General features: G+C 47.7%; 1 protein-coding gene across 20 annotated transcripts in view; it reads left to right on the top strand.

Moving 5' to 3' along the window:
- Positions 1-14,278, top strand: part of MYOCD (myocardin) — a 484,310-nt gene extending 470,032 nt beyond the window's left edge. For 19 of the 20 annotated variants that reach the window (XM_084982876.1, XM_084982873.1, XM_084982867.1 and 16 more), the window contains 5 exons: positions 1,785-2,711; positions 5,393-5,536; positions 6,601-6,729; positions 9,026-9,083; positions 11,091-14,278. In XM_084982876.1, coding sequence (XP_084839002.1) covers positions 1,785-2,711; positions 5,393-5,536; positions 6,601-6,729; positions 9,026-9,083; positions 11,091-11,662 — 1,830 coding nt within the window. In that variant the 3' untranslated portion in view covers positions 11,663-14,278. 20 annotated transcript variants of the gene reach the window in all.
- The last annotated feature ends 12,581 nt before the right edge of the window (positions 14,279-26,859 follow it).

The raw sequence follows: 26,859 nt of genomic DNA on the forward strand, positions 1-26,859 counted from the left end.
CATATTATCTTTATCACTTTGTTTGCTTTGATGCCTAAAAGAGCTTTCCCTGCAACATAGCAGAGGGTTTCCCTATGGATTTCTAGCTGTTTTATGGAATTATTGACATTCAAGTATTTAAATATGTTTCCCATTCTAATTACAGAAGTAGTATGCTGTGGACTGTATCAGAAATTCAGATAAGGAGAACCATTTTTGACATCTTAGCGTTATCTTTATCCAGATGTTTTCATCGGCAAGCACCAGTATATATATTTTTTCACATCTGCACATATTTATATATGTGTGTGTGCATATATGCCATAAACAATTATTCATTGTTCTATAGCAACAAATATTTATAGCAACAGTTTTAACGGATCTAAGGTGTTCCATCATGTCTACTGTGTTTTTAGATATCTGTAGTTTATAATTTATGATCATTATAAAAATGCGGGGTTGGAGTTCCTGTGGTGGCTCAGTGGTTAACAAATCTGACTAGCATCCATGGGGATGCAAGTTCAACCCCCGGCCTCGCTCAGTGGGTTAAGAATCTGGCGTTGCCGTGAGCTGCAGTGTAGGTCACAGACATGGCTTGGATCCCATGTTGCTGTGGCTGTGGTGTAGGCTGGCAGCTACAGCTCAGATTAGACCCCTAGCCTGGGAACTTCCATATGCTGTGGGCGCAGCCCTAAAAAGCAAAAAATAAATACATAAATAAATTAATTAAAATGCAGGGTTGAAAGAATTACATGTGAACCAAATAATAATAGCAAACACTGGAGTTCCCGTCATGGCTCAGTGGTTAACGAATCTGACTAGGAACCATGAGGTTGCGGGTTCGATCCCTGGCCTCGCTCAGTGGGTTAAGGATCTGGCATTGCCGTGAGCTGTGGTGTAGGTTGCAGACGTGGCTCGGATCCCATGTTGCTGTGGCTCTGGCGTAGGCTGACGGCTACAGCTCGGATTAGACCCCTAGCCTGGGAACCTCCATATGCCCCAGGAGTGGCCCTAGAAAAGGCAAAAAGACAAAAAAAAAAAAAAAAAAAAAAAAAAAGGCAAACACTTATACTGCACTAACAATTTGCGAGGCACTGTTCCAAGCCCTTTACGTGTTTTAAGCCATTTCAGTGCTCACGAAAATGTGTAAGGTAGGTACCACCATCCCCATTTTTCAGAGGGATCCCTGGGCTGGGGAGAGGCGGGGGCCAGGATTTGGCTTTAGTGACTGGTGGGTAATGCTCATAGATTGAGAGCCAGTGTGTACATCCTGTAGAGCCGAGATGCTCAGAAACTGGTCCTGGGCCGGCAGCATCTGCGTATCCCCTGGGAGCTTGTTAGAAACCCACATTCTCCGTCTCCAACCCAGACCTGCTGAATTGGGAGCTCCAGGCTGGGCCCAGCCGCGCCGTAAGGTCCCCGCCCCGGGGGCCAAGAGGTGCCAAGCAGCGCTCTCACCTGGGTCGCAGAGGTGTTGCTGGTATCGGTATTCTTACCTGAAAAGTGGGGACAAGGACCGGCATGGGGCTGAGGGTGGTGGGAGGACAGTAGCCCCTTGCGGTTCACTTGAGCTGGAGCTTTCTGTGATCCGGGACCATGACAGCAGGGTATGTGACCTTTTATGAAGACTCGTTAAGTTGTGCAAAATCGATTCATATCGGGTGTCGGGGAGGAGATCGGAGACAAGTAAGTGGACATTGTAAAATTCCCTTTGTGATGTCTTAAAGCTGCTGTAAGAGTAAGCGGATTTTTTACAAGATTGTGGTTAACCGGCGCTGACACTAACAAGGCCCTGGTTTCCTTAGGTCTCCGAGTTAAGACAACAGCTTCGAATACGAGGTTTGCCGGTGTCCGGCACCAAGACGGCCCTCATGGACCGGCTGCGGCCCTTCCAGGACTGTTCCGGGAACCCCGTGCCCAACTTCGGCGACATAACGACTGTCACTTTTCCAGTGACGCCCAGCAACGCGCTGCCCAGTTACCAGTCCTCCCCATCCACCAGCGCCTTCTACCACTTCGGCAGCACCAGCTCCAGCCCCCCGATCTCGCCCGCCTCCTCCGACCTGTCGGTGGCGGGGTCCCTGCCCGACACCTTCAACGACGCCTCCCCGTCCTTCGGCCTGCATCCGTCCCCGGTGCACGCGTGCGCCGAGGAGAGCCTCATGAGCAGCCTGAACGGGGGCTCCCTGCCTCCGGAGCTGGACGGGCTGGACTCCGAGAAGGACAAGATGCTGGTGGAGAAGCAGAAGGTGATCAACGAGCTCACCTGGAAGCTCCAGCAGGAGCAGCGGCAGGTGGAGGAGCTGAGGATGCAGCTGCAGAAGCAGAAGAGAGGCACCTGTCCTGAGAAGAAGCCGCTGCCCTTCCTGGCGGCCCCCATCAAGCAGGAAGACGCTGGCTCCAGCTGTCCCTTTGCACCCCTGCCAAGAGCTGTGAAAAGGCAGAGCAACAGCTCAGAGGAGCAGCCGGCGGCCGGCGATGCTGCTCGGCTCCGGCCACTTGGGAACACCCACTGCGCGGAGTCCTCAGGTCAAACCAATGTACTTTCGTCCACGTTTCTCAGCCCGCAGTGCTCCCCGCAGCATTCGCCCTTCGGGGCGGTGAAAAGCCCGCAGCACATCAGTTTGCCCCCATCGCCGAACAACCCTTACTTCCTGCCGGCATCTTCAGGGGCCCCGGGAGAAGAGCACAGGGTCTCCTCACCTGTCAGCAGCCAGGTGTGCACTGCACAGGTAAGAACGGCTGCCCCCCCCATGCCTGTACACCCCTCTTCCCGGAACTGGGATGTGGATGTGCAACTCCCAGAGAGCCGGCTGGTGGAACTTTTCATGGGGAAGGTTTGCCAGGAGTCTCCCGGCATCTCCCAGATGCCAAGATCCACAAGCCTTTACAGCAGTAGCACAAACTCACTTCCGAGCTGTTCTGTAAAGGGCTAGATAATGACTCTTTTGGGCTGTGTGGGACATATGGTCTCTGTCACAGCTACTCAGCTCTACCCTTGTATCACAAAAGCAGCCATAGCCCACTTGTAAATGAATGCACGTGGCCGTGTGCCAATAAAACTTTATTTACAAAAACCAGCAGGGGGCCGGATTTGGCTCTCAAGGCTGTTCCCAGGTCTCCTTGGTATCAGGCCTTACCAGAGGCCAAGCCAGTCTGTCCAGAGGGCCAGCAGGGGCGTTACCAGACCTTACTGTTCCCTCATTGCAGTTGTCTGCGGAGCGCAAATATTTACCTGCTGTGTGCCAGGCCCCGTTCTAACCTCTGGGAATTAGCCCTGAATTAGCCACTCAGAAATCCTTGTTTTCATGGGGAGACAGACAGTAAATAAAAGATGCAAGTATTTAAGATATTAAAAAGAGCAGAGAAGGGAGTTGCGGAGTTTGGAAGTGGACATGGAAGGGCCAGGACCACTTGAGGAGGTGAAGAAGAGAGCCTTGTGGATTCTCTGGGCTGCAGGCATCGCAGGCAAAGGAAGAAGAGCAGCAAAGGCCCTGCGGCAGGAGCACGCGTGCCGTGTTCCGGGATCAGAAAGACGCCCGCGTGGCTGGAGTGGAGTGAGGGGACTCGTAGGGAGGCTTAGACGAGTGACCAGTTCAAAGACGAGACTACGGTGACCACCCACGACTTTCCTTTTGTCCATGAAACCAAAGAAGAATTAGGCACATCTCTTCAAGACTCTGAGAAAGCAGGAACAGCTCACGGCCACAGAGAGGGGACGTGTGGTTTCCTGGGGCGGGGGAGTGGGATGGACGGGGAGTTCGGGGTTGCTGGATGCCAGCTGTTGCCTTTGGAATGGGTGGGCCCTGGGGCCCTGCTGAATAGCACAGGGAAGGGTGAGTGATTGAGTCACTTTGCTTTACAACGGATCGAAGAAACGTTGCAAATCAGCTATATTTTAATTTTAAAAAAGACTCTTTGAGCTTGTCGAAATTTTTCAAAATTTCGTATCGCAAGGTTCTGCAACCCCTATTATTAGAAAGGGACCAGGAAGAAAACTTCCATTAGCGCGCCGTCTCCCGCATACGGAGCATTAGGAGGCATGTCCACGAGTGATCTCGTGAATTGTCACAACAGCCGTATGAGTTCCAACTTCTTACTCTTTGCTCTTGAGGAAAATAAGGCACACGGAGGTGAAGTCAGTTGCCTATGGTCACAGGAACCTGGACGGATCTGGTTCTAAAGCGCGTATGCCCTTGTCACATGGAATAGTCTCTCTCCTGGGGCATAAGGTGTGGCCATAGGTCATGAGGACACATTTTTATGAACCCGCGAAAACAACCCATTCACAGGAACGACGCCCACTCCTGAGCCAGCGCCTGGGAGGGGCTGGGACTTAGGTGGCTCATCCTCCTCCCTGACCACAGATAGTGAGCTCCTGGTGTCTTAGGCAACAGAGGTAAAAATGGTTCTTGAAATATAGAGCTCTGGACCAGGAAGGACCAGGAGATGCTCAACGGAATAATATTGCTACTCCCAAGAGCTCCCATCTGTACCGTAATTGATGGCTTCCAAAGCCCTCTTTGGAGGCAGGAATGATTACATGATTAAAAATAAAGTTAGCGAGATAAAGGACAATATAGGATAGCATGGCTCATCTGCCCTGAGGACGTTAAATGCTGCACACAGCGCGGAGGGTGGGTTGGGTGTTGATCAAGAAGGGCTAGAAAAGTCTGGAAGGCTTTGCAGAGGGTTAGGCCTGAGAAGTGGCGTTGGAAAAGGAGTCAAGATAAGGTCATTCCATGTGAAAGAAAAACAAAAACAGGAGGTCCCGTCATGGCTCAGCAGAAACGAATCTGACTAATGTCCATGAGGACACAGGTTTGATCCCTGGCCTCACTCAGTGGGTTAAAGATCCAGCGTTGCTGTGAGTTGTGGTATAGTTTGCAGACATGGCTCGGATCCAGAGTTGCTGTGGCTCTGGCGTAGGTCGGCGGCCACAGCTCCAGTTCAACCCCTAACCTGGGAACCTCCACAGGCCGCGAGTGTGGCCCTAAAAAGCAAAAAAGAAAAAAGAAAGAAAGGGAAAATATACAGGGCATGGAGGGGGGAAAAAAGAGAGTCCAGAAAAGATCATTCCAAAAAAAAGAAAAAAGAAACAAAAAACAAAAACAGGAAACGTGCAGGCCTTGAAGGGGTTAGTGCAACAGAAGCTTCTAGAGGGAACTAGTGCGTGTCTATGGAATGTCTTGAAGCCGTACCCTGCTTAAATGTGGAGACCCTGCGTTGTGGACATGCGGAGAGTTGATGAGCAGAAAGTCTTACGTCCGAAGCCAGACTTGAGACCTTGTAACAGAATTCAGGGAAATTTGGAAGGATAGGACTCCAGGGCAGGGACCAGTTGTCTCAGCAAAGGCCGCTCTCAGATATACTGCCAGGGGCCATTCAGTATGTTGCTTTTTCCTTTCTACAGACCTCAGGGGCACACGAGGGCCATTCTCCAAGCTTCTCCAACCAGCCCTCCAGCCTCCACCCCCCCTTCTCTGGAGCCCAGGCAGACAGCAGTCAAGGTGCCGGGGGCAACCCTTGTCCTAAAAGCCCAGGTGTGCAGCAAAAGGTAGGCACCTGGGCAAAACCTGTGAACCGGGGGTTGGCTTTGCCTCTTTCCTCTCCGTGGCTCCTGTCCTCCGTGTGTCGAGGTTCAAAGGCAGAAAGAAATAAGTGACGTTTTAGATGGAGACAAGTCCCCTTGAAAAAGACAGAAATGGATATACAGATATAAGTGAAGGGATTCTGAGGCATCCTTTCCCGGGTTCACGCCAGAAACGATAGTGATAAAAACGGCCGGGGGATGTTTGCCAAATAGCAGGGCTGCTGGACCAGTTTCGGTGACGTGCAAGATTGGAGTCAGAGCCCACGGGAAAATAATGTGGAGAAGGAGGGAAGTGCTGGATCCTCGGACAGGTCTGGAGACGGGGAGGAAGGTGCAGTCACCGTGTACGAGAGAAGAGACGTCCCGTAACGGCAGGTGGGAGAATCAGGGATTTAAGGATGCAGGACGAGGGGCGTTCAGGGGGCAGTGGACAGACATCAGGACATCAGATGGCCGTGGCACAAAAGTGCCGAGTTCCCTTTGTGGCTCAGCGAGTTGAGGATCTGACGTAGTGTCCATGAGGATGTGGGTTCCATCCCTAGCCTTGCTCAGTGGGTTAAGGAGCCAGCGTAAGTTGCAGATGCGGCTCAGATTCGGTGCGGCTGTGGCTGTGGCGCAAGCAGCAGCTGCGCTCTGATTTGACCCTTAACCTGGGAATGTTCATGTGCCGCAGGTGCCCTAAAAAGACCAGAAAAAAGTGCTATGTGCCCCAAGGCAGGGCAGAGCAGAGCATCTTTGGGGAACAGAGACCCTGAAATGGCCTGAACACTTCACAGGACGCAGCCACAACACACAGGGCTGGCTCACAAAGAGATACCCCAGCAGGGCCCGCCTCCAGCGCTCTCACCCACTCAGGAAGGCACCTCCAGCCCAGACACCAATAATATATCTGTAACATATATTCAAGTCCCAGCTCTTTTTTTTCCCCTAAATCATTTTCCCCCCAAAATGTAGCCTGTCCCTTCTAAAACAGAAGCTGTGCCATTTCTGACGGACGGGCTGATTGTCCTTGTGTTTTACTCCCACAGATGGTTGGCTTACACTCTTCAGACAAAGCAGGGCCAAAGTTTTCAAATCCATCCCCGACTTTTTCTAAGTCAGCCTCAGCAGTTTCGGAGATCACACAGCCTCCATCCTATGAAGACGCGGTGAAGCAGGTGAGCAGGCAGTTCTGTCTTTGCAGGAGCGAGGACCGACTGAGTGGACGTGGTTTTACAACGATGCAGCTCCGGGCACAGAGGTTCTGTTATCGAGTATTTCTGCCTCCTCCCTGCCAGGAGGAGCAACATGGCTAGATGCTCACTGTGGAAAGGGCTTGTGTGTGTAGAGATGCTGCGTGAGACGGGGGAGAGAAGAGGTTGGCTGGGCAGCCACGTGCCTGGACCTGTGCCAGCTCGGCCACCAGCCAGCTGCCCCTGCCCCTGCCACTGGGCCCATACTCAACTCCTCTTCTCTAAGACAAGGGCAGTATGTACTATATAAGGATTCTAGATGAAGCCCAGACCCAGGATAGGCACTCAAACAACACAGGAGAGTAACTGCTGGGTAATCATTTCTAAGGATCTTCCCAGGTTCAAAACTCAGCGGTCCTGGCAAAACAGGAATGGTTTGAAGCTGATGGTTGAATGGAAGTCACGGAGGTTCATGGCATTTTCCCTTCCATTTAGGTTTGGGACTTGTTCAAAGGAAAAGCTTTAAAACACAACAAAACAGGGTTCCTGGTGTGGCTCAGCAGGTTTACGAACCTGACAGAGTGTCTGTGAGGATGCAGGTTCGATCCCCGGCCTCGCTCCGGGGGTTAAGGATCGCCAGCTTCGGTGTAGATGGCAGGTGCGGCTCGGATCTGCCATTGCTGTGGCTGTGGTGTAGGCCTGCAGCTCCCACTCAACCCCTAGCCCGGAACTTCCATTTGCCGCAGGTGTGGTTGTAAAAAAAAAACAAAACTAAATGATCTTATATTCCAAATGGTCTGAACTTGGATCAAGTATCAGATGGCCCTTTGTATGTGCCGAGAGAACATCTCCTTTGCTGATTGGTCCTGGAATCTGGCAGAGCTGAAACAGCCTGCAGTTAGGTTTCATTTGGCTGAGAGAGTGTCTTAAATATTGGGAGATTTTCTGCAAAAAGTAAGCCTTCTCATGTTTGAAAAATACTGGAAATGTGCCAACCCTGCTTGTTCTGCGTGACAACCACTGCCCAAAACAAAGCATCCGCGGCCTCCTTGGACCCCTCGCTTTCGTTCTGTACTTGGCTCATTGGCATTACCTGCTGGACCGTGTTGGCATTTAATGAAAATGATTCCTTCCCCAAGCAGTGCTCTTATCTGCATTGATGATTGATGCCTGTGTTTATTGGGCATCCTGGGCTGGATCCTTAACCCACTCTGCCACCAGGGAACTCTCTTTTCCATATTCTTTTCCTTTCGAGGTTATGACAAGGTATTGAGTAGAGTTCCCTGCGCTATGCAGTAGGTCCTTGTTGTTTATCTGTCACACACGGTTCAAACACCTTTAGCCAGTGACACCCATGTTCATAGCAGCCTTATCCACAGAGGCCAAAAGGTGAAAGCAACCCAGGTGTCCACTGATGCGGGAATGGATAAACCAAATACATATTCTCTGCGTACAGTGAATATTATTCAGCACTGACAAGGAAGGAGATTCAGACACAGGCTGCAACATGGATGAAACTTGAAGACTTTATGCCAAAAGGGAAATGAGCTGGTTGCAAACACAAAAATACTGTATGAATCCATTTATATGAGGTACTTAGAGTCGTCAGATTCATGGGGCAGAAAACAGGTGGTTGCCAGGGGCTCAGGGGAGAAAGCAGGGGGGAGTTATTGTTTACTGGAGAGAGAGCTTCAGTTTTACAAGATGAAATAAAGATCTGGATGCAGTTCCTGCTGTGGTGTAATGGGATTGGCAGTGCCTCTGGAGCCCTGGGACACAGGTTCAATCCTCAGCCCAGCACAGTGGGTTAAGGATACAGCACTGCCACCGCAGCTTGCATCTGATCCCTGGCCCAGGAACTCCATATGCGGAGAGGCAGCCAAAAAAGAAAAACAAACCAACAGAAAAGTTCTGGAGGAGTTCCCTTGTGGCTTAACAGGTTAAGGATCCAGTGTTGTCATTGCTGTGGCACAGGTTTGATCCTTGGCCTGGGAGTTTCCACAGGCCATGGGCATAGCCAAAAAAAAACAAGAAGACAAGAAAGTTCTAGAGATGAACAGTGGCAATGGTTGCACAACAGTATGAAAGAACTTGATGCTTTTGAACTGTACACTCTGAAATGGTTTTGCTGGTAATTGTATTTCACCACAATTAAAAAAAAAAAAAAAAAAAACAACCTAACCAAACCTAGTTCAGAAACCTGTAGTGCTGCTTCTAGTGATTTCCTACAGAAGAGGTAGCCACCTTTTAACTTCTCTGTTCTCCCTTGGTTGATCTGCAGCAAATGACTCGGAGTCAGCAGATGGATGAACTCCTGGATGTCCTCATTGAAAGCGGAGGTAAGGTCAGGAGGCCCTGCACCTGCTTTTACTCCGGGGAGTGAGCTCTTAGGGTCAAGGGCAGGTGCTCGCTATAAGCTGGACCAAAAAGTCATCTCTGGTTAGAGCATCACTGCATCTGAGCTTCCCGCCCACCTTTGGAGCAGATCAGAGAAGGCTTAGCTGGTAATTCCTCACTGTCCTTGCCCCGTTGTCCTGGGAACATTTCTCAGCAATCATTTTAATTTTTCGTCTTCCAACTCAGTCCCCTTTTCTCTAAATGTTTTCTCTTGCTGTGCCATTTCTCCCTACTGGCTCCAATCCTAGTGTCTTCATCTGCTTATTTATAAGATGAAAGCAGACAAAGCAAGCTTTGTACTGCCTACCCAAAATGAAATTTAATTAGTAAGCTCCCACTGTGGTCCATTCATGTTTAAATGTCACTCAAGCTAGTAATGAAAACGATCTGCGTGTCCTTTTTGCCTCCTTTCAAGTCACTCACTTTATTTATTTTTTAAAAATTACATTGTATGTGCCTAAAATCTGAAACCACACAAATGAATAGGCTCCATATTCAAAGAGGAGAATGTGTAGATAGACAGAAAAGACCCCAGATCTGAGCCCCCGAGTAACAACACTTGAAGTTTCGGGGAGAAAGTGACCAGGCATCATACTAGGTTCAAAGCTGGCACCAGACAAAGTCCCCACCTCCGTGGCATTTGCAGTCTGGAAAGAGAGATGGGCAACAAGCATGTCAACAAGAGGGAAGAAAGAAAAGATGGCACAGGTGTATGTATCGTTATACATTTAGTGATGGAAAGATGAGTGGGTTCCTACCAGCCACCCTTTCATTTTTAATGAAGTATGTGCCCAGGTCAGCCAAGAGCGCAGGAGCAGAGCACAGGCATTCCAGGAACGAAGAGCAGTTATGAATGCATCCCCAGTGAATTGCGTGTTCTGGAGAAACACAGTAGGGCCACCGGGCAGTATTAAGAGCCAATTACAGGCTTAACGTCATGAACCTAAAAGTGAAACCGGTCAACGTGGTCATGTAATTTTTCTCTTGAAAATCCAGCAGATCCAGGGCAGGCTCAGAGAAAACAGGTGCGGAGTTTTGCCAAGGGAGTATCTGACGTGAGAAAAAGGCGCAGGGGTTGAGGATAATGATGATGATGGGGAATGAGAATGATGGGTCAGAGAGTGTAGCCTGGACTAGGAAGGAAGTGAGAACCAGAAGGGGCTCATGGATGGTGATGACATGGCAGAGTCAGTAGACTGGGGTCACAGCCACTGGCTGAGTCGTTGTCATGGGGCACTTACTGGGGTGGGGGGGTGGCTAAAGGAATGGGAGGAGAGGGACAGAGGGGTGGAAATGTGGATTGAAGGGGAGCTTTCCGAGGGATGCGGTGTTTGGGGACGACGAGGTCCAGGGCGTGTCCGACAGAATGGGAATGGCGGGATCACTGTGTCGAGGAGGATGGGGTGTCAAGAACCGAGAGGCCAGCTGGACAGCAGGTCACTTCTGGACATGCTGACGTCACAGGGAATGGCAAGCAGGGGGGAAGCAGGGAGCCGGGGAGTAGGGTTTTCAGCGGATGAGAAGGAAGGGCCGGGAGAGCAGCAGGACCTTCAGGACCCCTGGGGAGTGATGAGAAGAGGGGAGTAACCCCCAGGGAGTGGCCTTGGACCAGCACCCCATGACACATCTCCTGGCCCTGCAGCAAAGGAGCCCCCGTGAGGGCGTAATGAAGGATGCGGGACAGCCAGGTGTTGGCAAAGAAGCGGGTGAAAGAACCTGCTTTGTGCCTTCCATAAACACAGAGAGGGACTTCCAGAAAGAGAGGGTTTGGGGAGAGAAGGGCTGGGAATACACACCCCCTCTTCAGGGAGGAGACTGGGTGATGAGCGGCGGCCCAAGAAGCGTGGCCGTCTCCCGTGTCTGCGCCTAAGTCCTTCATTCCCAAGGGTCACGGTGTGTCACACACAGTCGGAAGGGACTGAACAATTCCCACGGTGTTTTACCAACAGAAATGCCAGCTGATGCCAGAGAGGACCATTCATGCCTTCAAAAAGTCCCAAAGATACCCGGGTCTTCCCGAAGCCCGACCGCCGCCCTCCCCAAGCCCTCGGCGACCTTCGATCAAGCATCCTCCGGAGGCCAGCTGGCCTTCGATCACTACAGCAACGACAGCGACGAGCACCTGGAGGTCCTATTAAACTCCCAGAGCCCCCTGGGGAAGGTGAGCGAGGTCGCCCTTCTGAAAATCGGGAGCGAGGAGCCTGCTTTCGACGGGATGGCAGACGGCTTCTCGGGGAAGGCTGCCGAAGAGCTTTTCAACGCGCACGAGATCCTGCCCGGCCCCCTCTCCCCGATGCACACTCAGTTTTCACCCTCTTCCGTGGACAGCAGCGGGCTGCCCCTGGGCTTCACCGAGTCTCCGTGGGAAAGCATGGAGTGGCTGGACCTCACGCCGCCCAGCTCCACCCAGGGCTTCAGCTCCCTCTCCACCGGCGGCCCCAGCATCTTCAACATCGATTTCCTGGATGTCACAGATCTCAATTTGAATTCCCCCATGGACCTGCACTTACAGCAGTGGTAGATGCCCGATGCGGGCAGGCGTGCTAAGGAAGACCACTAGGAGCCCGTGGGGTGCAGCACAGGACCACTTTATCTGAGGGGGGGTGGGAGGAGTGGGAGAGAATGAAAAAGGAGCACCGGAGACTTCTCTGACCACCAGTGAGAACTAATGAGAGTCTTTTTATATAAATATGTATAATGTAATATTTACCAGCACTCCGTAACTGTTAACGATTTCAGCAATGCCTTCGAAAATGTGCTCTTTCAGTTCCAGAATGCCAAAAAAAAAAAAAAAAAAAAAAAAAATCCACATCCTTTCACTGCCTTTTCCAACACCAGCATTTTTCCTAGCCTGTACTTCTCTCAGGCCTTGTTGGGCATCGTCTCACTTCGTAGGCTTTTCTCATGCGTTGGTTACAGACACGGTGGAAAGGAAACGTAGAACCCTTTGGGAGCGCCGGGAAGCCAGTCCGTCTAAGGTTACGGAAGACACACCAGGGACGGGGGCTTCCGTCTCTGCGTTCCCTGTCTTTCAAAGTGGAGGTCATGTCCAGCCTCAGTGAGGTTCTTACGGCAGCAGGGACAGAACCAGTCCCTTCCCAGGGAAGGGACGCGAACTTGGCATCTTCAGCCATCCAGCCGCCCCCCCTGGAGTGGCCCCCACCCTGTACTCAGGACTCTGCGTGGTCACTGATAACAAGCCACCTGTGTTTGGTCCAAGGAACCCCCCCTAGACTCGCCGTCTTTCTCAGCCAGTAGCTGAATCACTCCCACAGTCTCGGGGGTGAGAAGGATCGTGAAACAGGCAAGGACCCCGGAGCAAGAAGAAGGGAAACCCTCCTGCCACGGAAGCTTCTCCAGCACAACTCTCTTTAGTGTCAAAGACTCGAGTGGACCACAGAAGCAGAGGTGAAGCATCTCTCCAGCCTTGGGAAGCGGCGTCAGGGGTAACCAGACAGGACTAGAGAACACCAGGAGTAGACACCATGCGTTACTGTGGCAGGACAATATTTATAGAGGTCAGGCTGCTGCTTCTGTGTTCCTCTGTGGGGCAGGTGGTCCATCTCCGTTTAGCCTTCTCTAACTCTACGTCTCTTTCAAGATACCTGTCCTTTCCTGCTCCTCTTTTGGAGATCTTTCTGCCCCAACTTTAGAAAAAGATCTCTCAGATCTAACCAGCTGTCATAGTCTTAAGAAAGCCACAAGGTAAGGAGCTAAAAACCCAGATGCTCCTGGAGAATGCATCCTCCCCAGGCACAATTTGGTGCAAAAGGAAGTTGAAAGACTGTCCTAGGGAAGGAACTGATGACTCCTCCCATCAGTCACAAAGCGCTTTCTAAACTCACGTGATTTAGAGCAATCACCGACTTGGGGAGCTCCGGGGAAATTGGCCATCATTCCACGGTACAGATAGATATGAATGGTAGTTACAAGGAGAGAGTGTTCTAGGCCTGGGTTTCTGAAAGAAAACACAAGCGCACGTTGAAAAGGATGGAAAGAGAGAAGACGGTGTGGTCGGCTGTGCATTCCTAATCACTTCTGGTGCTTTTGCTGGGAGTTGAAACATTGCAGGACGGTCTCCAGCTCACGGTTTTAGAGTGTTGCATGCTGTAGAAAGTAACTATGGCTATATTTTTTGTTTTTTAATTTAAATCACTAAGGCACTGTTTTCCTCTTTTGTAAAGAAAGAATTGTTCACTGTGCACTTATGGAGAGACTAACCCCAAATGTGGTGATTTTAGAAGTTCTCTTTTTGCAAAAAAACCAAAGATTTAGAAGTCATTCCATTGTTAACTTGTAAACGTGTGAACACAGAGTGTTTTTGGTGACTGCTACTCTGAAAGCTGCCAGATCTTATTGGGGGGGGGGGTGGGGAGGGGTGGCGGGGGGGGGAATAGAGAGAGAGAGAGATCGCATACGTATATGCATATGTGTCTGGATATATACATGTGTAGATGTATGTATGTAGGCATGTGTGTATACATGTATACATATATATACGTACATCTGTACATATACGTACACACACGTGTGTGCGTGTATCTTAAAGGCAACCTTACAGAGTTCTATACCCAAAGCCTTTAAGCCTCGGTCTGCTGTGAACTGATCTTGGCTTCCCTCGCCCCAAGTTCCTGACACATCACTCAGACTACGTGCTGCCTCTCTGCATGTGCCTCCTGGCTCCAACTCGAGGACTCAGAGCCTCCTGCTGCCCAGGAACAAGGCTCATCCCGGCAGCGACCGCAATGCGAAGAGACAGAGCAGCGCCGCCCTTCGTCACGCGGTCCCCCGCGGGAGAGCCCAAGAGGAACCTGGCGGTTGGTCTACATTCCTTCTTTGGCGTCGTGCTTTCCAAGATGCCCACGGCGCATCTTCCACTTTGCTTTTCACGCCCGTCATCAGAGCCACGAATCCAGAGGGGGACGTTGCCCGTCTCTTCTTTGGCGATGAGGCTCTGGGGAAGAAGACCTTCGTGACACATTCCTCATACTTGTGTGTATTCCTCAGAGGTTTTACCAGTTTTACGGGGATCTCGACAAAGCTTTGCTCATGTGCCACGTTGTGTGAATTTTTTTTTTTTAATGTTATTTTTGTCGCCCTTCCTTCCTTTGGAAAACAATCTCACAGCAATCTCTGAGACTCTGGTCTGAGTGTCAATTATTTTTTTCCTTCGGGTATTTCTGTCTCAAGGGGTAGACGTGGTTAGGAAGCCTCTGTCCTTTGTAAGCCTGCATTTTCAGTGGGCTATTTTTAGGAGCCTATCTGACAGTGACACATCCGCCTCACAGTTACAAACCAACACACTTAGGCTACAGCAGACGCCTGGATTCCCGGTGTCAAGTCCCTCCCACCGTCGCCCCCCACCAGATTCACTTTATCTTGTCGCGGATCAGACGGGAAATTTATCAGATGACACTGAGGATAATTGCAAGGAAGTTGAAGTTGGCTGTCCCCAGATCATCCGTCTTTGCTCTGGGGGATTTTGTTAAAGCTCTTTGCACCTGGTAGCAGTGTCCTCTTTTCGGCTGACCATTTGGGCACGAGTCAAAAGACGTACAGCGACTTAGGAAGATGGCCACGGTCAAGGTGCTGCTCGCTCTTAGCGCCTGAACCTAACCACCCGTCAGACGCCTGGGCCACCCCCGTGATAAAGTGGACCTGCAGGCATTTGCAGCCGTTCCCGGCACTGGCACTGTCCTGTACGTTCACAGTGAAACCACAGAGTCAGAAAATTCCTTTGTGCAAGTGTTTGCATTAAGCCAGCACTCCCTAGAAGCCCCGCTCCTAACCGTGTTAGTGAGATGGCACGTGGTCTGCTCTAAAGGCAAGAGGGAGGGAGGGAAGGAACAGAGACAGGAAAGGAGGGGAGATCTGAACGTCTCAGTTCAGCTAAGACATTGCGTCATGAAAAGCACATTGCAGACGGTTAGATGAGAAGCCGTTCGTTCCAATGAGACGATTGCACCCATAAACGAGGGTCTTCACCTGCAGAGTCGCGGGTCTGTGAACTGGTGGACTTGCCATTCAGAAACACTTCTTTCCAATTGGAAAAAAAAAAAAAAAAAAGAGTCAAAACCCTACCCCAAGCATCCCAGACAGTCTTTTTCAAAAACCATTGAAACTCCCATCAGCATTTCTAGAAACCAGTGCTGGCTTGGCTAAAAACTCCTGTAGCAGACTTACTCATCCAGGGGCTAATTATCCCATGTCTCACCTGTAAACACCACACAGACCCCCCACCCCCCGCCCGCCCCCCAATGTCCAGGACTGCAGTGACTCTACGCGGACGGCTCAGATGTCGAGGGACTGGGGAATTGGGGTTCCTATAGGCGAGAACCCTGGGAATGTCCCAGGCTTCCAGCTAGAAACCCTTTGGCCATGATGACAAAGGGGTTTCTGTTTTCCCCAAAGGGAGGACCCCTTTTTAGCTTAAAGCTATGCCCATGCTAACATTTTTTTTCTTCTGTGATCCAACAGTAGCAACATTTGACTTCAAGACCTTTCCATACCTCCGCCACAATCAGCGAGAGCTTTGGGGTTTGTTTTCACTGCCAGCTATTGGAAACCTCTTGAAAATCAGGGGAAACTTTTTAACCCCACCCCTTAGTCATGACCTTCAGAACAAATTCTGGACAAAAGGGACACTTCAGGGGAAGGAGGGGTGTCCCTGGGAGCCTCCACCTTTTAGGAGAAAAGCAGGGTTCTGAGCTTGCCCCCTGCCCCATTGGCCTTCCATCCTCACACAAAGTCACACAGTTTGCTATCAGCTATGAGAACTCAGAGTGAAAGAGTCTAGAGTCTTTGTTTTCCTATAAATCCAGTAGAAACCAGCAGGGGGGTTCAGATGCTTTATTGGGTGGTATTAACAGACACACAGAGTCCAAGTCCTGGAACAAGACATTGTTATGGCCTGAGACCTGCTCAGGATATTAGGGAGCTGGGTTTGATTCTGGAACCCACATTTCAGAGGCGCCCTGGCTAGGGTGAGACTATGCATTAGGAGATGATTTTAAAACAAGAACTGCGAAAATTTTCTGTCGTCTTCCAGGGAAATTGTAATAGGACTCGTTGCATTTAATAACATATGAGTAAGTTTCCTTCCAGCTGTCAGAGTCGGTGGCTTCTAGAAGTCTACGGATGAAGACAAACTCCTGATTGTCCCGTGTGCTTATTTTAATTGCCTTCAGCCTTGGGCTCACTGGTCATGTGAGTTTCCTGTACAGGGTTTAACAGCCCCTGAGGGTTTATGGGAAAATGAGGATCCTGAAGGCTGTTCCGATGTTTTCCAAAGGAAGGGCATCCACGCTGCTCCCTGGATTCATCTCCTATGCACCTGCAGCGAGGGGAGAGGGCAGGGCGTGGCTGGGGGCTAGCAATCCTCCCTTGGCGAACCCCAAAGAGGCACTTAGCAAAGAAAGCAAAAGAGCCAGTACCCGTTCCCGCAGGGACCCTGCGTGGCGGTGGATTTCGTGCCAGCCTCTTTTGCTCAACTGTTCACAACTAGAGAGAAATGTGGGTGACCAGGGAAAAAAGCAATGGCTAAATCCCAAAGTTGGCATGTGTTCTTTTTGAAAATACATATATATTTTTAAATAAAATGTTTATTTTAGAACAAGGTGGAAGCTTTTTTCTTGACTCAGCAATGGAGCAGGCATTGTGCTGTGTTCTTTCGCTGCATCCTCACAGTGGCACCTTGAAGCTGGGCTAAGATTATCCCCAGGGTACAAGGAAGAAACTGAGCTGGGAAAGGCTCAGTCAATTCCTGAAGGTTACCCACCTAGAAACGGGCACAGCCAGGCATCCCACTTGACTTTTCTGCGATGCCCCTGAATTTAAACGCTGCCCCCCACCCCCACCCCGCCGCTCACCCACACTTACCACTGATGCAACTAATTAGATGAGGACTTTGGTGGAGAAAAGGCAGACTCTGCAGTTACTTAAATGCTATTAAAATACACACGGCTTAGCCAATGTTTTCACCAGTTGAGCAACTAAGCAGACCGAATGGTGATGTAGAATAAACTGGGTATCAAGATGATCTAAAGATCTGTATAGACTCCCCAAAGAAGACCGAGCTTTTACCTGCTTTCCTAAGTGGATTCCAGACCGTCCTTTTCTCATCCGTGAGTATATACGCCACGTGGAGGAGCTGAGATGCAAAAGCGCCCTGCAGTGGTGCCCTCAGCTCTAGTTTAGAGGTGATCTGCCCTCCCTGCTGTGGCTGCATTTTCTGGTGGGTTCTCCCTGCATAGAAGCAAGAAGGTCCCAGGTTGGAGTTCCCCTGTGGCTCAGCGGGTTAAGAATATGACATAGTCTCTGTGAGGATGCGGGTTGGATCCCTGGCCTCGCTCAGGGGGTTCAGGATCCAGGGTTGCCACGAGCTGCAGCATGGGTTGCAGATGCAGCTTGGTTCTGGTGTTGCCATGGCTGAGGTGTAGGCCGGCAGCTGCAGCTCCAAATCGATCCCTAGCCTGGGAACTGCCATATGCTGCAGGTGCAGCCATAATATGAAAAAAAGAAGGTCCTAGGTTGCCAGAAGCCCCAGGTGGTCTCCTGTCAGATTAGTAATTCCAGGAAAAAGAGAATTTCTCACTCCTAAGAGTGGCAGCAGAAATCTGACAGCTGCCTGCCAGGAGTTGCATGCCTGGACCCATCTCTGTGGCTGTGAGAATGAGACACAAGTTCACTCCCAGGGCCGGGACCCCCTGCCCTGCTGAGCCCTGAGCTGTGGTGTGGAATCCTGTGAGTCATATGGATGGATGTGACTGAAGGTGAGGTTTCCTAAGGGAAGTTCGGCATGCTGTTACCAGGAGGAAGCATGGAGACTGAAAAGGCACGAAGGGTGGCTGGCCTCTGCACAATCCCTTCTTGCAAGATGTTTGCCCTGTGGTGGAGGAGACGCACGAGTAAGAAAGGACAACACAGCCTGGCACCGTACTCAGCTGGGAGCAAGTGCATCCCGCTCCCTTGTGGTAGGTGCTAGAGAAAGGGCAGTGAGGAAGAGCAGAAGGCAGAAGGGAGAGCTCATCAGGAGACAGAAGGATGCCCAGGTAGAGCTGGATACTTGGCTGGGGACCGCCCCTCTGCCTGTCAGTGGGACGTCCCACTAACAACATTAGGAGCCTGCCAGCGGAAGCAGAGAAGGCAGGGGTGGCTTGAGCCAAGTTTGGGATGTGGTAGGTATGGGGGGGAAAGTAAGAGAACAGAACCTGGTAGTGGAGGATATAATGAAAGAGGAGGTAAAATCATGAACCACGTAGTATACAAGGTGTTACTCTAGGAAAATAAGGGAAGCTCGGAGACAGAAAGCGATGGGATCCGAGAACTAGAAGTCGAGCGACTATTGATGCAATACCGCATTTTAATTTGAGTACAGTTGATTTACATTGTTGTGTCATTTCTGCCAGACACCATAGTGACCCAGTCTCTCTCTCTCACACCCACACACACACACACATTCTTTTTATCGTATTATCTTCCGTCATGGTCTGTCTATCCCAAGAAACAACGCAGCTCCCTGTGCTATAGAGTGGGACCTCATTGCTTATCCATCCTAAATACCATAGTTTGCATCTATGAACCCCAAACTCCCCCATCCACCCCTCTTCCTCCCCCCAAACCCCCCAAGTCTGTTCTCTCTGTCCGTGAATCTGTTTGCAATACTATATTAGTCAGGATTCTCCAGAGAAACAGAATCCATTGGATATATTTAGCTATAGGTAGGTATAGATTAAGACATGGAGATAGAAATAGACATACAGGTGTCGAGGTCTCTATGGATCTAGATGTCTCTATAAAATAAAGATATATCTGTTACGATATATAGAGCAGTACCCATGTAACTATAGAGACAGGTCTGTATGTCTCTCCATAGAGAGTCTATATAGACAGATCTGTATAGCTCTCTATAGAGTCTATATAGATACAGAACTACAGAGTTTTGTTATGGAAATTGGCTCACATGACTATGTGGGCTGAGATATATCACAACCCTCTGTCTGCAAAGTGGAGCAGCAGGACAGCCAGTGGTAGAGTTCAGTCCAGGGCCGAAGGTCTGAGAACTCGCATAGCCCGTGGTGTAAATCCTGCAGTTGGAACGAGGCGCTCTGGAGGAGGAGGGCGGGAGGAGACGGATGGCTTAGCTCGGAGATGGACCAAGAGAATCCTCCTCCTCCACTTCTTTGATCCGTTCAAGCCTTAGTGGATGGAACGATGCCACCTACATTAATGACAATGGATCGCCTTCACTCCCTCTACGGAGTCCAATCTCTTCTGAAAATTAAAATTTCATGCTTTTTTTTTTCCGGGTTATTGGAGTAATTTTAGGTGTACTGAGCAGGCTTCCTTCCATCGGATTAAATTTTCGGACTCTCCACCACGTCTCTCGGTTCATTTCTCTCCTGCTGGACTTTTCAATAGTATGTGGCTTTTTAACCTGTATTTTTCATTCAATAAATTTTATTATAGTTGTGCAACCATCACCACAGTCTAAAGAATGTGGCTTCTTTACACAACTAACCACAGTGAAAAGTATCTTAGATGTTTTTTCATGAAGGATAAACCAGTCTTAATTTTTTCTTCCTTTTAGGGCCACACCCGTGGCATATGGAAGTTCCCAGGTTAGGGGGTTGAAAGGGAGCTGCCGCTGCTGGCCTACGTGTATGTCACAGCCACAGCAAAGCAGGATCCAAGCCGCATCTGTGACCTACCCCAGAGCTTGTGGCAATGCCAGATCCTTAACCCTCTGAGAGAGGCCAGGGATTGAACCCACATCCTCATGGATACTAGTTGGGTTCTTGACCTACTGAGCCACAAACAATAGGAACTCCCCAATCTTAATTTAAATGAGTAAGAACAAACAAAACTAAATGCAATCTCTTCCAGAAACACCCTCACGGACACACCCAGGAATAATATTTTACCTGCTCTGTGGGCAGCCAGTCAAGCTGACACATAAAATTAAACCATCACAAAAGCAACTAATAACGTAATGATATTGTCATAATACTAATAATGTAAGTGGATATCCATGTTTACCATTTAGTGGGGGTGAGGCATGGTCCCCCGTGGCTCAACGTAGAAACCTGGATTTAGCATATGCCCAAGATTTATGAGACGCCCACGTTATTACTCTAAAGCCCACATCACTTCCAAACGTCAAGGAATGGCCTGGACACGTAATGGAAGCAAGGACCGACCGTTCCTGGGGTTGTTTTGTTTTCGGTATTTTTGTTTTGTTGTTTTGTTTTTGTTGGGCGGGAGGGCTTTTTTTTTTTTTTTTTTTTTTTTTTTTGCCATGCCCATGGCATATGGAAGTTCCGCAGCCAGGGATTAAACCTGTGCCACAGCAATGACCGGAGCCGCTGTAGTGAAAACACTGAATCCTTCACCCTCCAGGAAACTCCATCAGGTGGGTTATTTTGAGATGGGCCCAGGTGCCTCTGGGCTCCAGGCCAGGAAATTGGTGCCACAGCTGCTGAGAGGGAGGTGCTGGGACTTTCCACTTATTCCTGCTGCCAGCCTACAGGGTCTCAGGGAAGGCACAGTCTCACTCCCTTGGTATCATCGTCCAGCAAGGGACCTCCAAGCCAGGGTAGCCTGGACCGCTCCAGGGTGGGAACTGCGGCTCTTTGAGCCACGTGGACCTCTAGGACGGCGCGCGGAATCCAGTGTTCTTGCCCCTCTGCAAGCCCGAGGTAGGGTCTGGGCCCTCTGCTTCTGCTCCACATCAATTTGGCAAGGGTTCACGTGGCCACTTCCCCCGGGGGGATAATGCCTGGTCAGGACAGTGTCCAGTGGGGCTGACCATCTCATTGATCATCCAGATCAGAAGACTTTTGCTCAGGACAAATGCTGAATCCAGCAGGAGGCAGCGATAACAGACACATCCAGAACGGTCCCAGGCAAAGCTGGACTATGGCTGCCCCAAATACAAGCCACCTGAGGAAGCTAGAACCTCCAGCTACTTTCATTCACCCTGCAATTATTCAGCTGAGAGGGTGCAGGGGCCAGGCCACCGGTCTTATCTCTAACATCCCTCCTTGCCCCATACAGGTACCCAATATCCTGACTTCCATTCCTGTTGGTGAGGTTTGCCTGTTTTTGGACTTTACATCAATGAAATCATAGAGTGTGCACTTTCTTGAAGCCAGCTTTCTTTTTTCTCTTTTTTTTTTAATTTTCCCACTGTATAGCAAGGGGATCAAGTTATCCTTACATGTATACATTACAATTACATTTTTCCCCCCACCCTTTGTTCTGTTGCAACATGAGTATCTAGACATAGTTCTCAATGCTATTTAGCAGGATCTCCTTGTAAATCTATTCCAAGTTGTGTCTGATAAGCCCAAGCTCCCGATCCCTCCCACTCCCGCCCCCTCCCATCAGGCAGCCACAAGTCTTTTCTCCAAGTCCTTGATTTTCTTTTCTGAGGAGATGTCCATTTGTGCTGGATATTAGATTCCAGTTATAAGTGATATCATATGGTATTTGTCTTTGTCTTTCTGGCTCATTTCACTCAGGATGAGATTCTCTACTTCCATCCATGTTGCTGCAAATGGCATTATGTCATTCTTTTTTATGGCTGAGTAGTATTCCATTGTGTATATATACCACCTCTTCCGAATCCAATCATCTGTCGATGGACATTTGGGTTGTTTCCATGTCCTGGCTATTGTGAATAGTGCTGCAATGAACATGCGGGTGCATGTGTCTCTTTTAAGTAGAGTTTTGTCCGGATAGATGCCCAAGAGTGGGATTGCGGGATCATATGGAAGTTCTATGTATAGATTTCTAAGGTATCTCCAAACTGTTCTCCATAGTGGCTGTACCAGTTTACATTCCCACCAACAGTGCAGGAGGGTTCCCTTTTCTCCACAGCCCCTCCAGCACTTGTTATTTGTGGACTTATTAATGATGGCCATTCTGACTGGTGTGAGGTAGTATCTCATGGTAGTTTTGATTTGCATTTCTCTTATAATCAACGATGTCGAGCATTTTTTCATGTGTTTGCTGGCCATCTGTATATCTTCTTTGGAGCAATATCTATTCAGGTCTTTTGCCCATTTTTCCATTGATTGATTGGCTTTTTTGCTGTTGGGTTGTATAAGTTGTTTATATATTCTAGAGATTAAGCCCTTGTCGGTTGCATCATTTGAAACTATTTTCTCCCATTTTGAAAGTTGTCTTTTTGTTTTCTTTTGGGTTTCCTTTGCTGTGCAAAAGCTTTTCAGTTTGATGAGGTCCCATGGGTTTATTTTTGCTCTAATTTCTATTGCTTTGGGAGACTGACCTGAGAAAATATTCATGATGTTGATGTCAGAGAGTGTTTTGCCTATGTTTTCTTCTAGGAGTTTGATGGTGTCCTGTCATATATTTAAGTCTTTCAGCCATTTGGAGTTTATTTTTGTGCATGGTGTGAGGGTGTGTTCTAGTTTCATTGCTTTGCATGCAGCTGTCCAGGTTTCCCAGCAATGCTTGCTGAATAGACTTTCTTTTTCCCATTTTATGTTCTTGCCTCCCTTGTCAAAGATTAATTGACCATAGGTGTCAGGGTTTATTTCCGGGTTCTGTATTCTGTTCCATTGGTCTGTCTGTCTGTTTTGGAACCAGTACCACACTATTTTGATGACTGTGGCTTTGTAGTATTTCTTGAAGTCTGGGAGAGTTATGCCTCCTGCTTGGTTTTTGTTTCTCAGGATTGCTTTGGCGATTCTGGGTCTTTTGTTGTTCCATATAAATGTTTGGATTGTTTGTTCTAGTTCTGTGAAAAATGTCATGGGTAATTGGATAGGGATTGCATTGAATCTGTAGATTGCTTTGGGTAGTATGGCCATTTTTACAATATTGATTTTTCCAATCCAGGAACATGGAATATCTTTCCATTTCTTTACATCTTCTTTGATTTCTTTGATTAAAGTTTTATAGTTCTCGGCATATAGGTCCTTTACCTCTTTGGTCAGGTGTATTCCAAGGTATTTGATTTTGTGAGGTGCAATTTTAAAAGGTATCGTATTTTTGTATTCCTTTTCTAATATTTCATTGCTGGTATACAGAAATGCAACTGACTTCTGAATGTTAATCTTATATCCTGCTATTTTGCTGAATTTATTAATCAGTTCAAGTAGTTTTTGGGTTTAGTCCTTAGGGTTTTCTATGTATAGTATCATATCATCTGCATACAGTGACAGTTTTATCTCTTCTCTTCCTATATGGATGCCTTTTATTTCTTTTGTTTGCCTAATTGCTGTGGCCAGGACTTGAAGCCAGCTTTCTATGCTCAGCCTTGTTGGTGACAGTCATCTGTGTTTTCACCCATTGTGGGGGTCGGCAGTCATGCACCTGTTTTCATTGCTGTATAGTATTCCATGGCCTGGCTGTTTTCACCTTTTATTTATCCATCCTGCTGTTGACAGGCATTTCCATTGTTTTCAATTCCTGACTGTGGAGAATGATGCCGATGCAGATATTCTGGAACAAGGCTTTGGTCCTGATAGGTACACACTTTTGTTGAAGATGTGATATTGTTGCATTGTAGGGGTCTGCATACTGCTCAGCCTTATCTAATCATGTAAAATAGCTTTCTGAAGTACTTGTCCTCTTTACCCTCCATCAAAACATACGAGTTTCAGCTGAGCGACATTCTTACCAACACTTGGTTTTGCTGGTCCTTTTCAATGTCAGCCGTTGCGTGGGTGGTTGGTGGTTCTCCATCGAAAAGTCAATCAGCATATATTGGATGACTCATGCAGTTGAGCAACTCTCACATGTCCCTTGGCCTTTGGGATTCATCTCTGCGGTAAGGTGACCATTCAAGTCTCCCATCTGTTTTACTTTTGGGTTTTCTGCCTTTTTCCTGTTATATTGTAGAATCCTTTCTATATTCTGGAGTTGAATCCTTTGACTGTTGAATATATTGCAAGTAACTCCTCCTGCCCTGAGGGTTGCTTTTTTTTAAATTTTTTTATTATTTTCATAGTATTATCTGATCAAAGTCTTTCATTGTTAAGTAATCCAATTTATCAATATTTCCTTTAAGGGAAGAATATTTCGTGTCATGTTTAAGGAATCATTCTCTACCCCATAGTCCTATAGAAGATGCTCTCTCGTTTTTATTTCTTTTAGGAAGGGTAAATTTTTTAGTGAGCTTTTTAGAGACTGGGTGGCTAATAAACCTTTCCGGTCCTTGCCTCTTTAAAAATGACTTTCTTTCACCCTTGTTTGTGAATGTTAGACCAGATGTAGAATTTTCGAGTTGCATTTGAATTACAACCTGTCTCCGCTGGAACTCTGTAAACATGGCTCTGAATTTTATAGGCATTGAGTGTTGCAAATAGGAAGCATGAGTGCATAAGGTTTTCTTTTCTTCAAAGACAAAGTTCTTTTCTCTGAACAATTAGACTCATTTGTATCTATGCTTTTTTTTTATGCTGGTGGTTGTTTTAAATTGAGGTGTAATTGACACATAACATTGTATTTGTTTCAGGTGTACAACATAACAATTCAATTATATGTATATATTGGGAAATGATCTCCACAATAAGTCTAATTAACATCAATGACACAAATTACAATTGTTTTCTTATGATGAGAACTTTTGAGGTCAACTCTCTTGGGAGTTTTCAAATACACAATACAGTATGTATCCATCTTTAAAATTCAAAAGTTTTACCAAGATACATCTAGGGTCCTTTCTCTCCCCCCTTCCCCAGGCATGGTAATATTTTCTGGCCCTTGATAAATGATTTAAATTTTGATTTGCAAAATATTATTCAAGAGTTTTTATGCTATTTTCTCTCTCATCATCTGCTCTGGAAATTATACCATATATATTTTTAATGTTCTGAAAAAGAGTCCATGTCTCTCGTCCTTTTCCCTTCATTTCATCGAATTATCTACTTTTTTCCTCTGATTTTTGGGAGCTATCTTCCAGCCCATCTTCCAATGCGCCAATTTCACTTTGGGCAGCGCCAGCTCTGCTATTTCCTGCCTCTATTGAGTTTCATTAGCTTAGAAGTCATATGTTTCTTATCCAAGAACCCTTTCTTGTTTAATATGGCTCTTTTTCATGGCAACCAGCTCCTGTCATATTAAAGCAATGTTCTCTCCGTTCTCACCAAGAATACAAATTAGACTTTAAAAATATATTTCCCTTCCTTCCTGCTATAACTTTTTCACTGGAAGAGATTTCTCTGAACCCTCAGATTAGCCTCCCTGTTTTATGGCGTTCATAGCCAGTAGTAAAAGCACAGGCATTTGAACCAGGAAAACCTGGGTTTGAGTCCCAGCTGTGATGCTTGCATGGCTATTCACATAAGGCCCCTGAGCTTTGATTCATGTGAGGGCTGTCATAAAACCCTCATCCCAGAGTTCTTTTAAGGATGACATAAGAGAATTCATGTTGAAGTACTTACAGTAGTTCTTAGCTGTACGGTTTATTATGGTCATTTGCCATTCTCGTTATTGTCATCATTATCTTTACTACTGTGTTGAACCACTGCCTTTTTTTTTTTTTCCTTCCCCTGTTTGTTCATTCTCTGGTTGGTCAGGATTTGGTGGCCGAGATGGTGGGGGAGGTGACCTATCAGAGATTGTGTAGGTCTCTATTTAATGTCCCCCAAAAACTTACTACACATGGTAACTTTTGCTTGACCAGTGCCTGCCTCACTCAAAAATCACTGGTTCATAATAGGTGCAAACTATTGCAGTTGAAGTCGATAAGCAATGAGATCCTGCTGTACAGCACAGGGAACTATATCTCATCACTTGCGATGGAACATGATGGAGGATAATTCGAGAAAAAGAATGTGTATATATGTATGAATGGCTCGCTGTGCTGTACAGCAGAAATTGACAGAGCATTGTAAATTAACTATAATAATTTTTTTTTTTGTCTTTTTAGGGCTGCATCTGCAGCATATGGAGTTTCCCAGGCTAGGCGTGGAATCGGAGCTGTAGCCGGCAGCCTATGCCACAGCCACAGCAACGTGGGATCTGAGTGCCTCTGCGACCTACACCACAGCTCATGGCAACATCAGATCCTTAATCCACCCAGCCAAACTAGGGATCGAAACTGCGTCCTCATGGATCCGAGTTGGGTTCATTAACTGCTGAGCTACCATGGGAACCCCAATAAAACTGTTTTTAAAAAATCACCAGTACCATTTTCTGCGAAGCCAAGATAGCTAGTAGGATCTTCCTCTAATTTCCCATGAGTGACGTAGAATTTCTCAAACATATATATATGTATGTATATATATATATATACATATAGATAGACACATTTGAGTTATTTCAAAATGACGTTGGAGGAAGAAATGAGTCAAAACCACTGGCTCTAGTTCATTCTTTGGTCCTCAAAGTTGCATTTAAAATTTGCTCTGAATAAAGGGAATTAACACATAAAACGGCTTAGATGAGAATAGATTTCCCAACTTTAGGATGCAGTAGGCTTCCTAAGCATTAAACCAAAGGCATAAAACATAAAGGAAAAGACTGATGGATTTGACCACCTTAAAAATGTCAAATTCCTGGAAGAAAAAAAAAAAATCAACATTAGAGATTTTAAAGGGGGAAGGCCAAACTAGAGGAAATATTTGCCATAAGACGTAATCGCATTAGTATAGTTAATAGAATTAAAAGAGCTTTTTAAAAATATGGAACCCCATGAGAGAAAACCAGGCTGAGCAGTTCCTGTCGTGTCTCAGCTGTAACAAACCC

This window comes from Sus scrofa, chromosome 12 (genome assembly GCF_054392235.1).
Source record: "Sus scrofa isolate SSC_HxYL_T2T_F1_AM1 chromosome 12, Sscrofa_HxYL_maternal_Yorkshire_Landrace_v2.0, whole genome shotgun sequence".
Lineage (NCBI taxonomy): Eukaryota > Metazoa > Chordata > Mammalia > Artiodactyla > Suidae > Sus > Sus scrofa.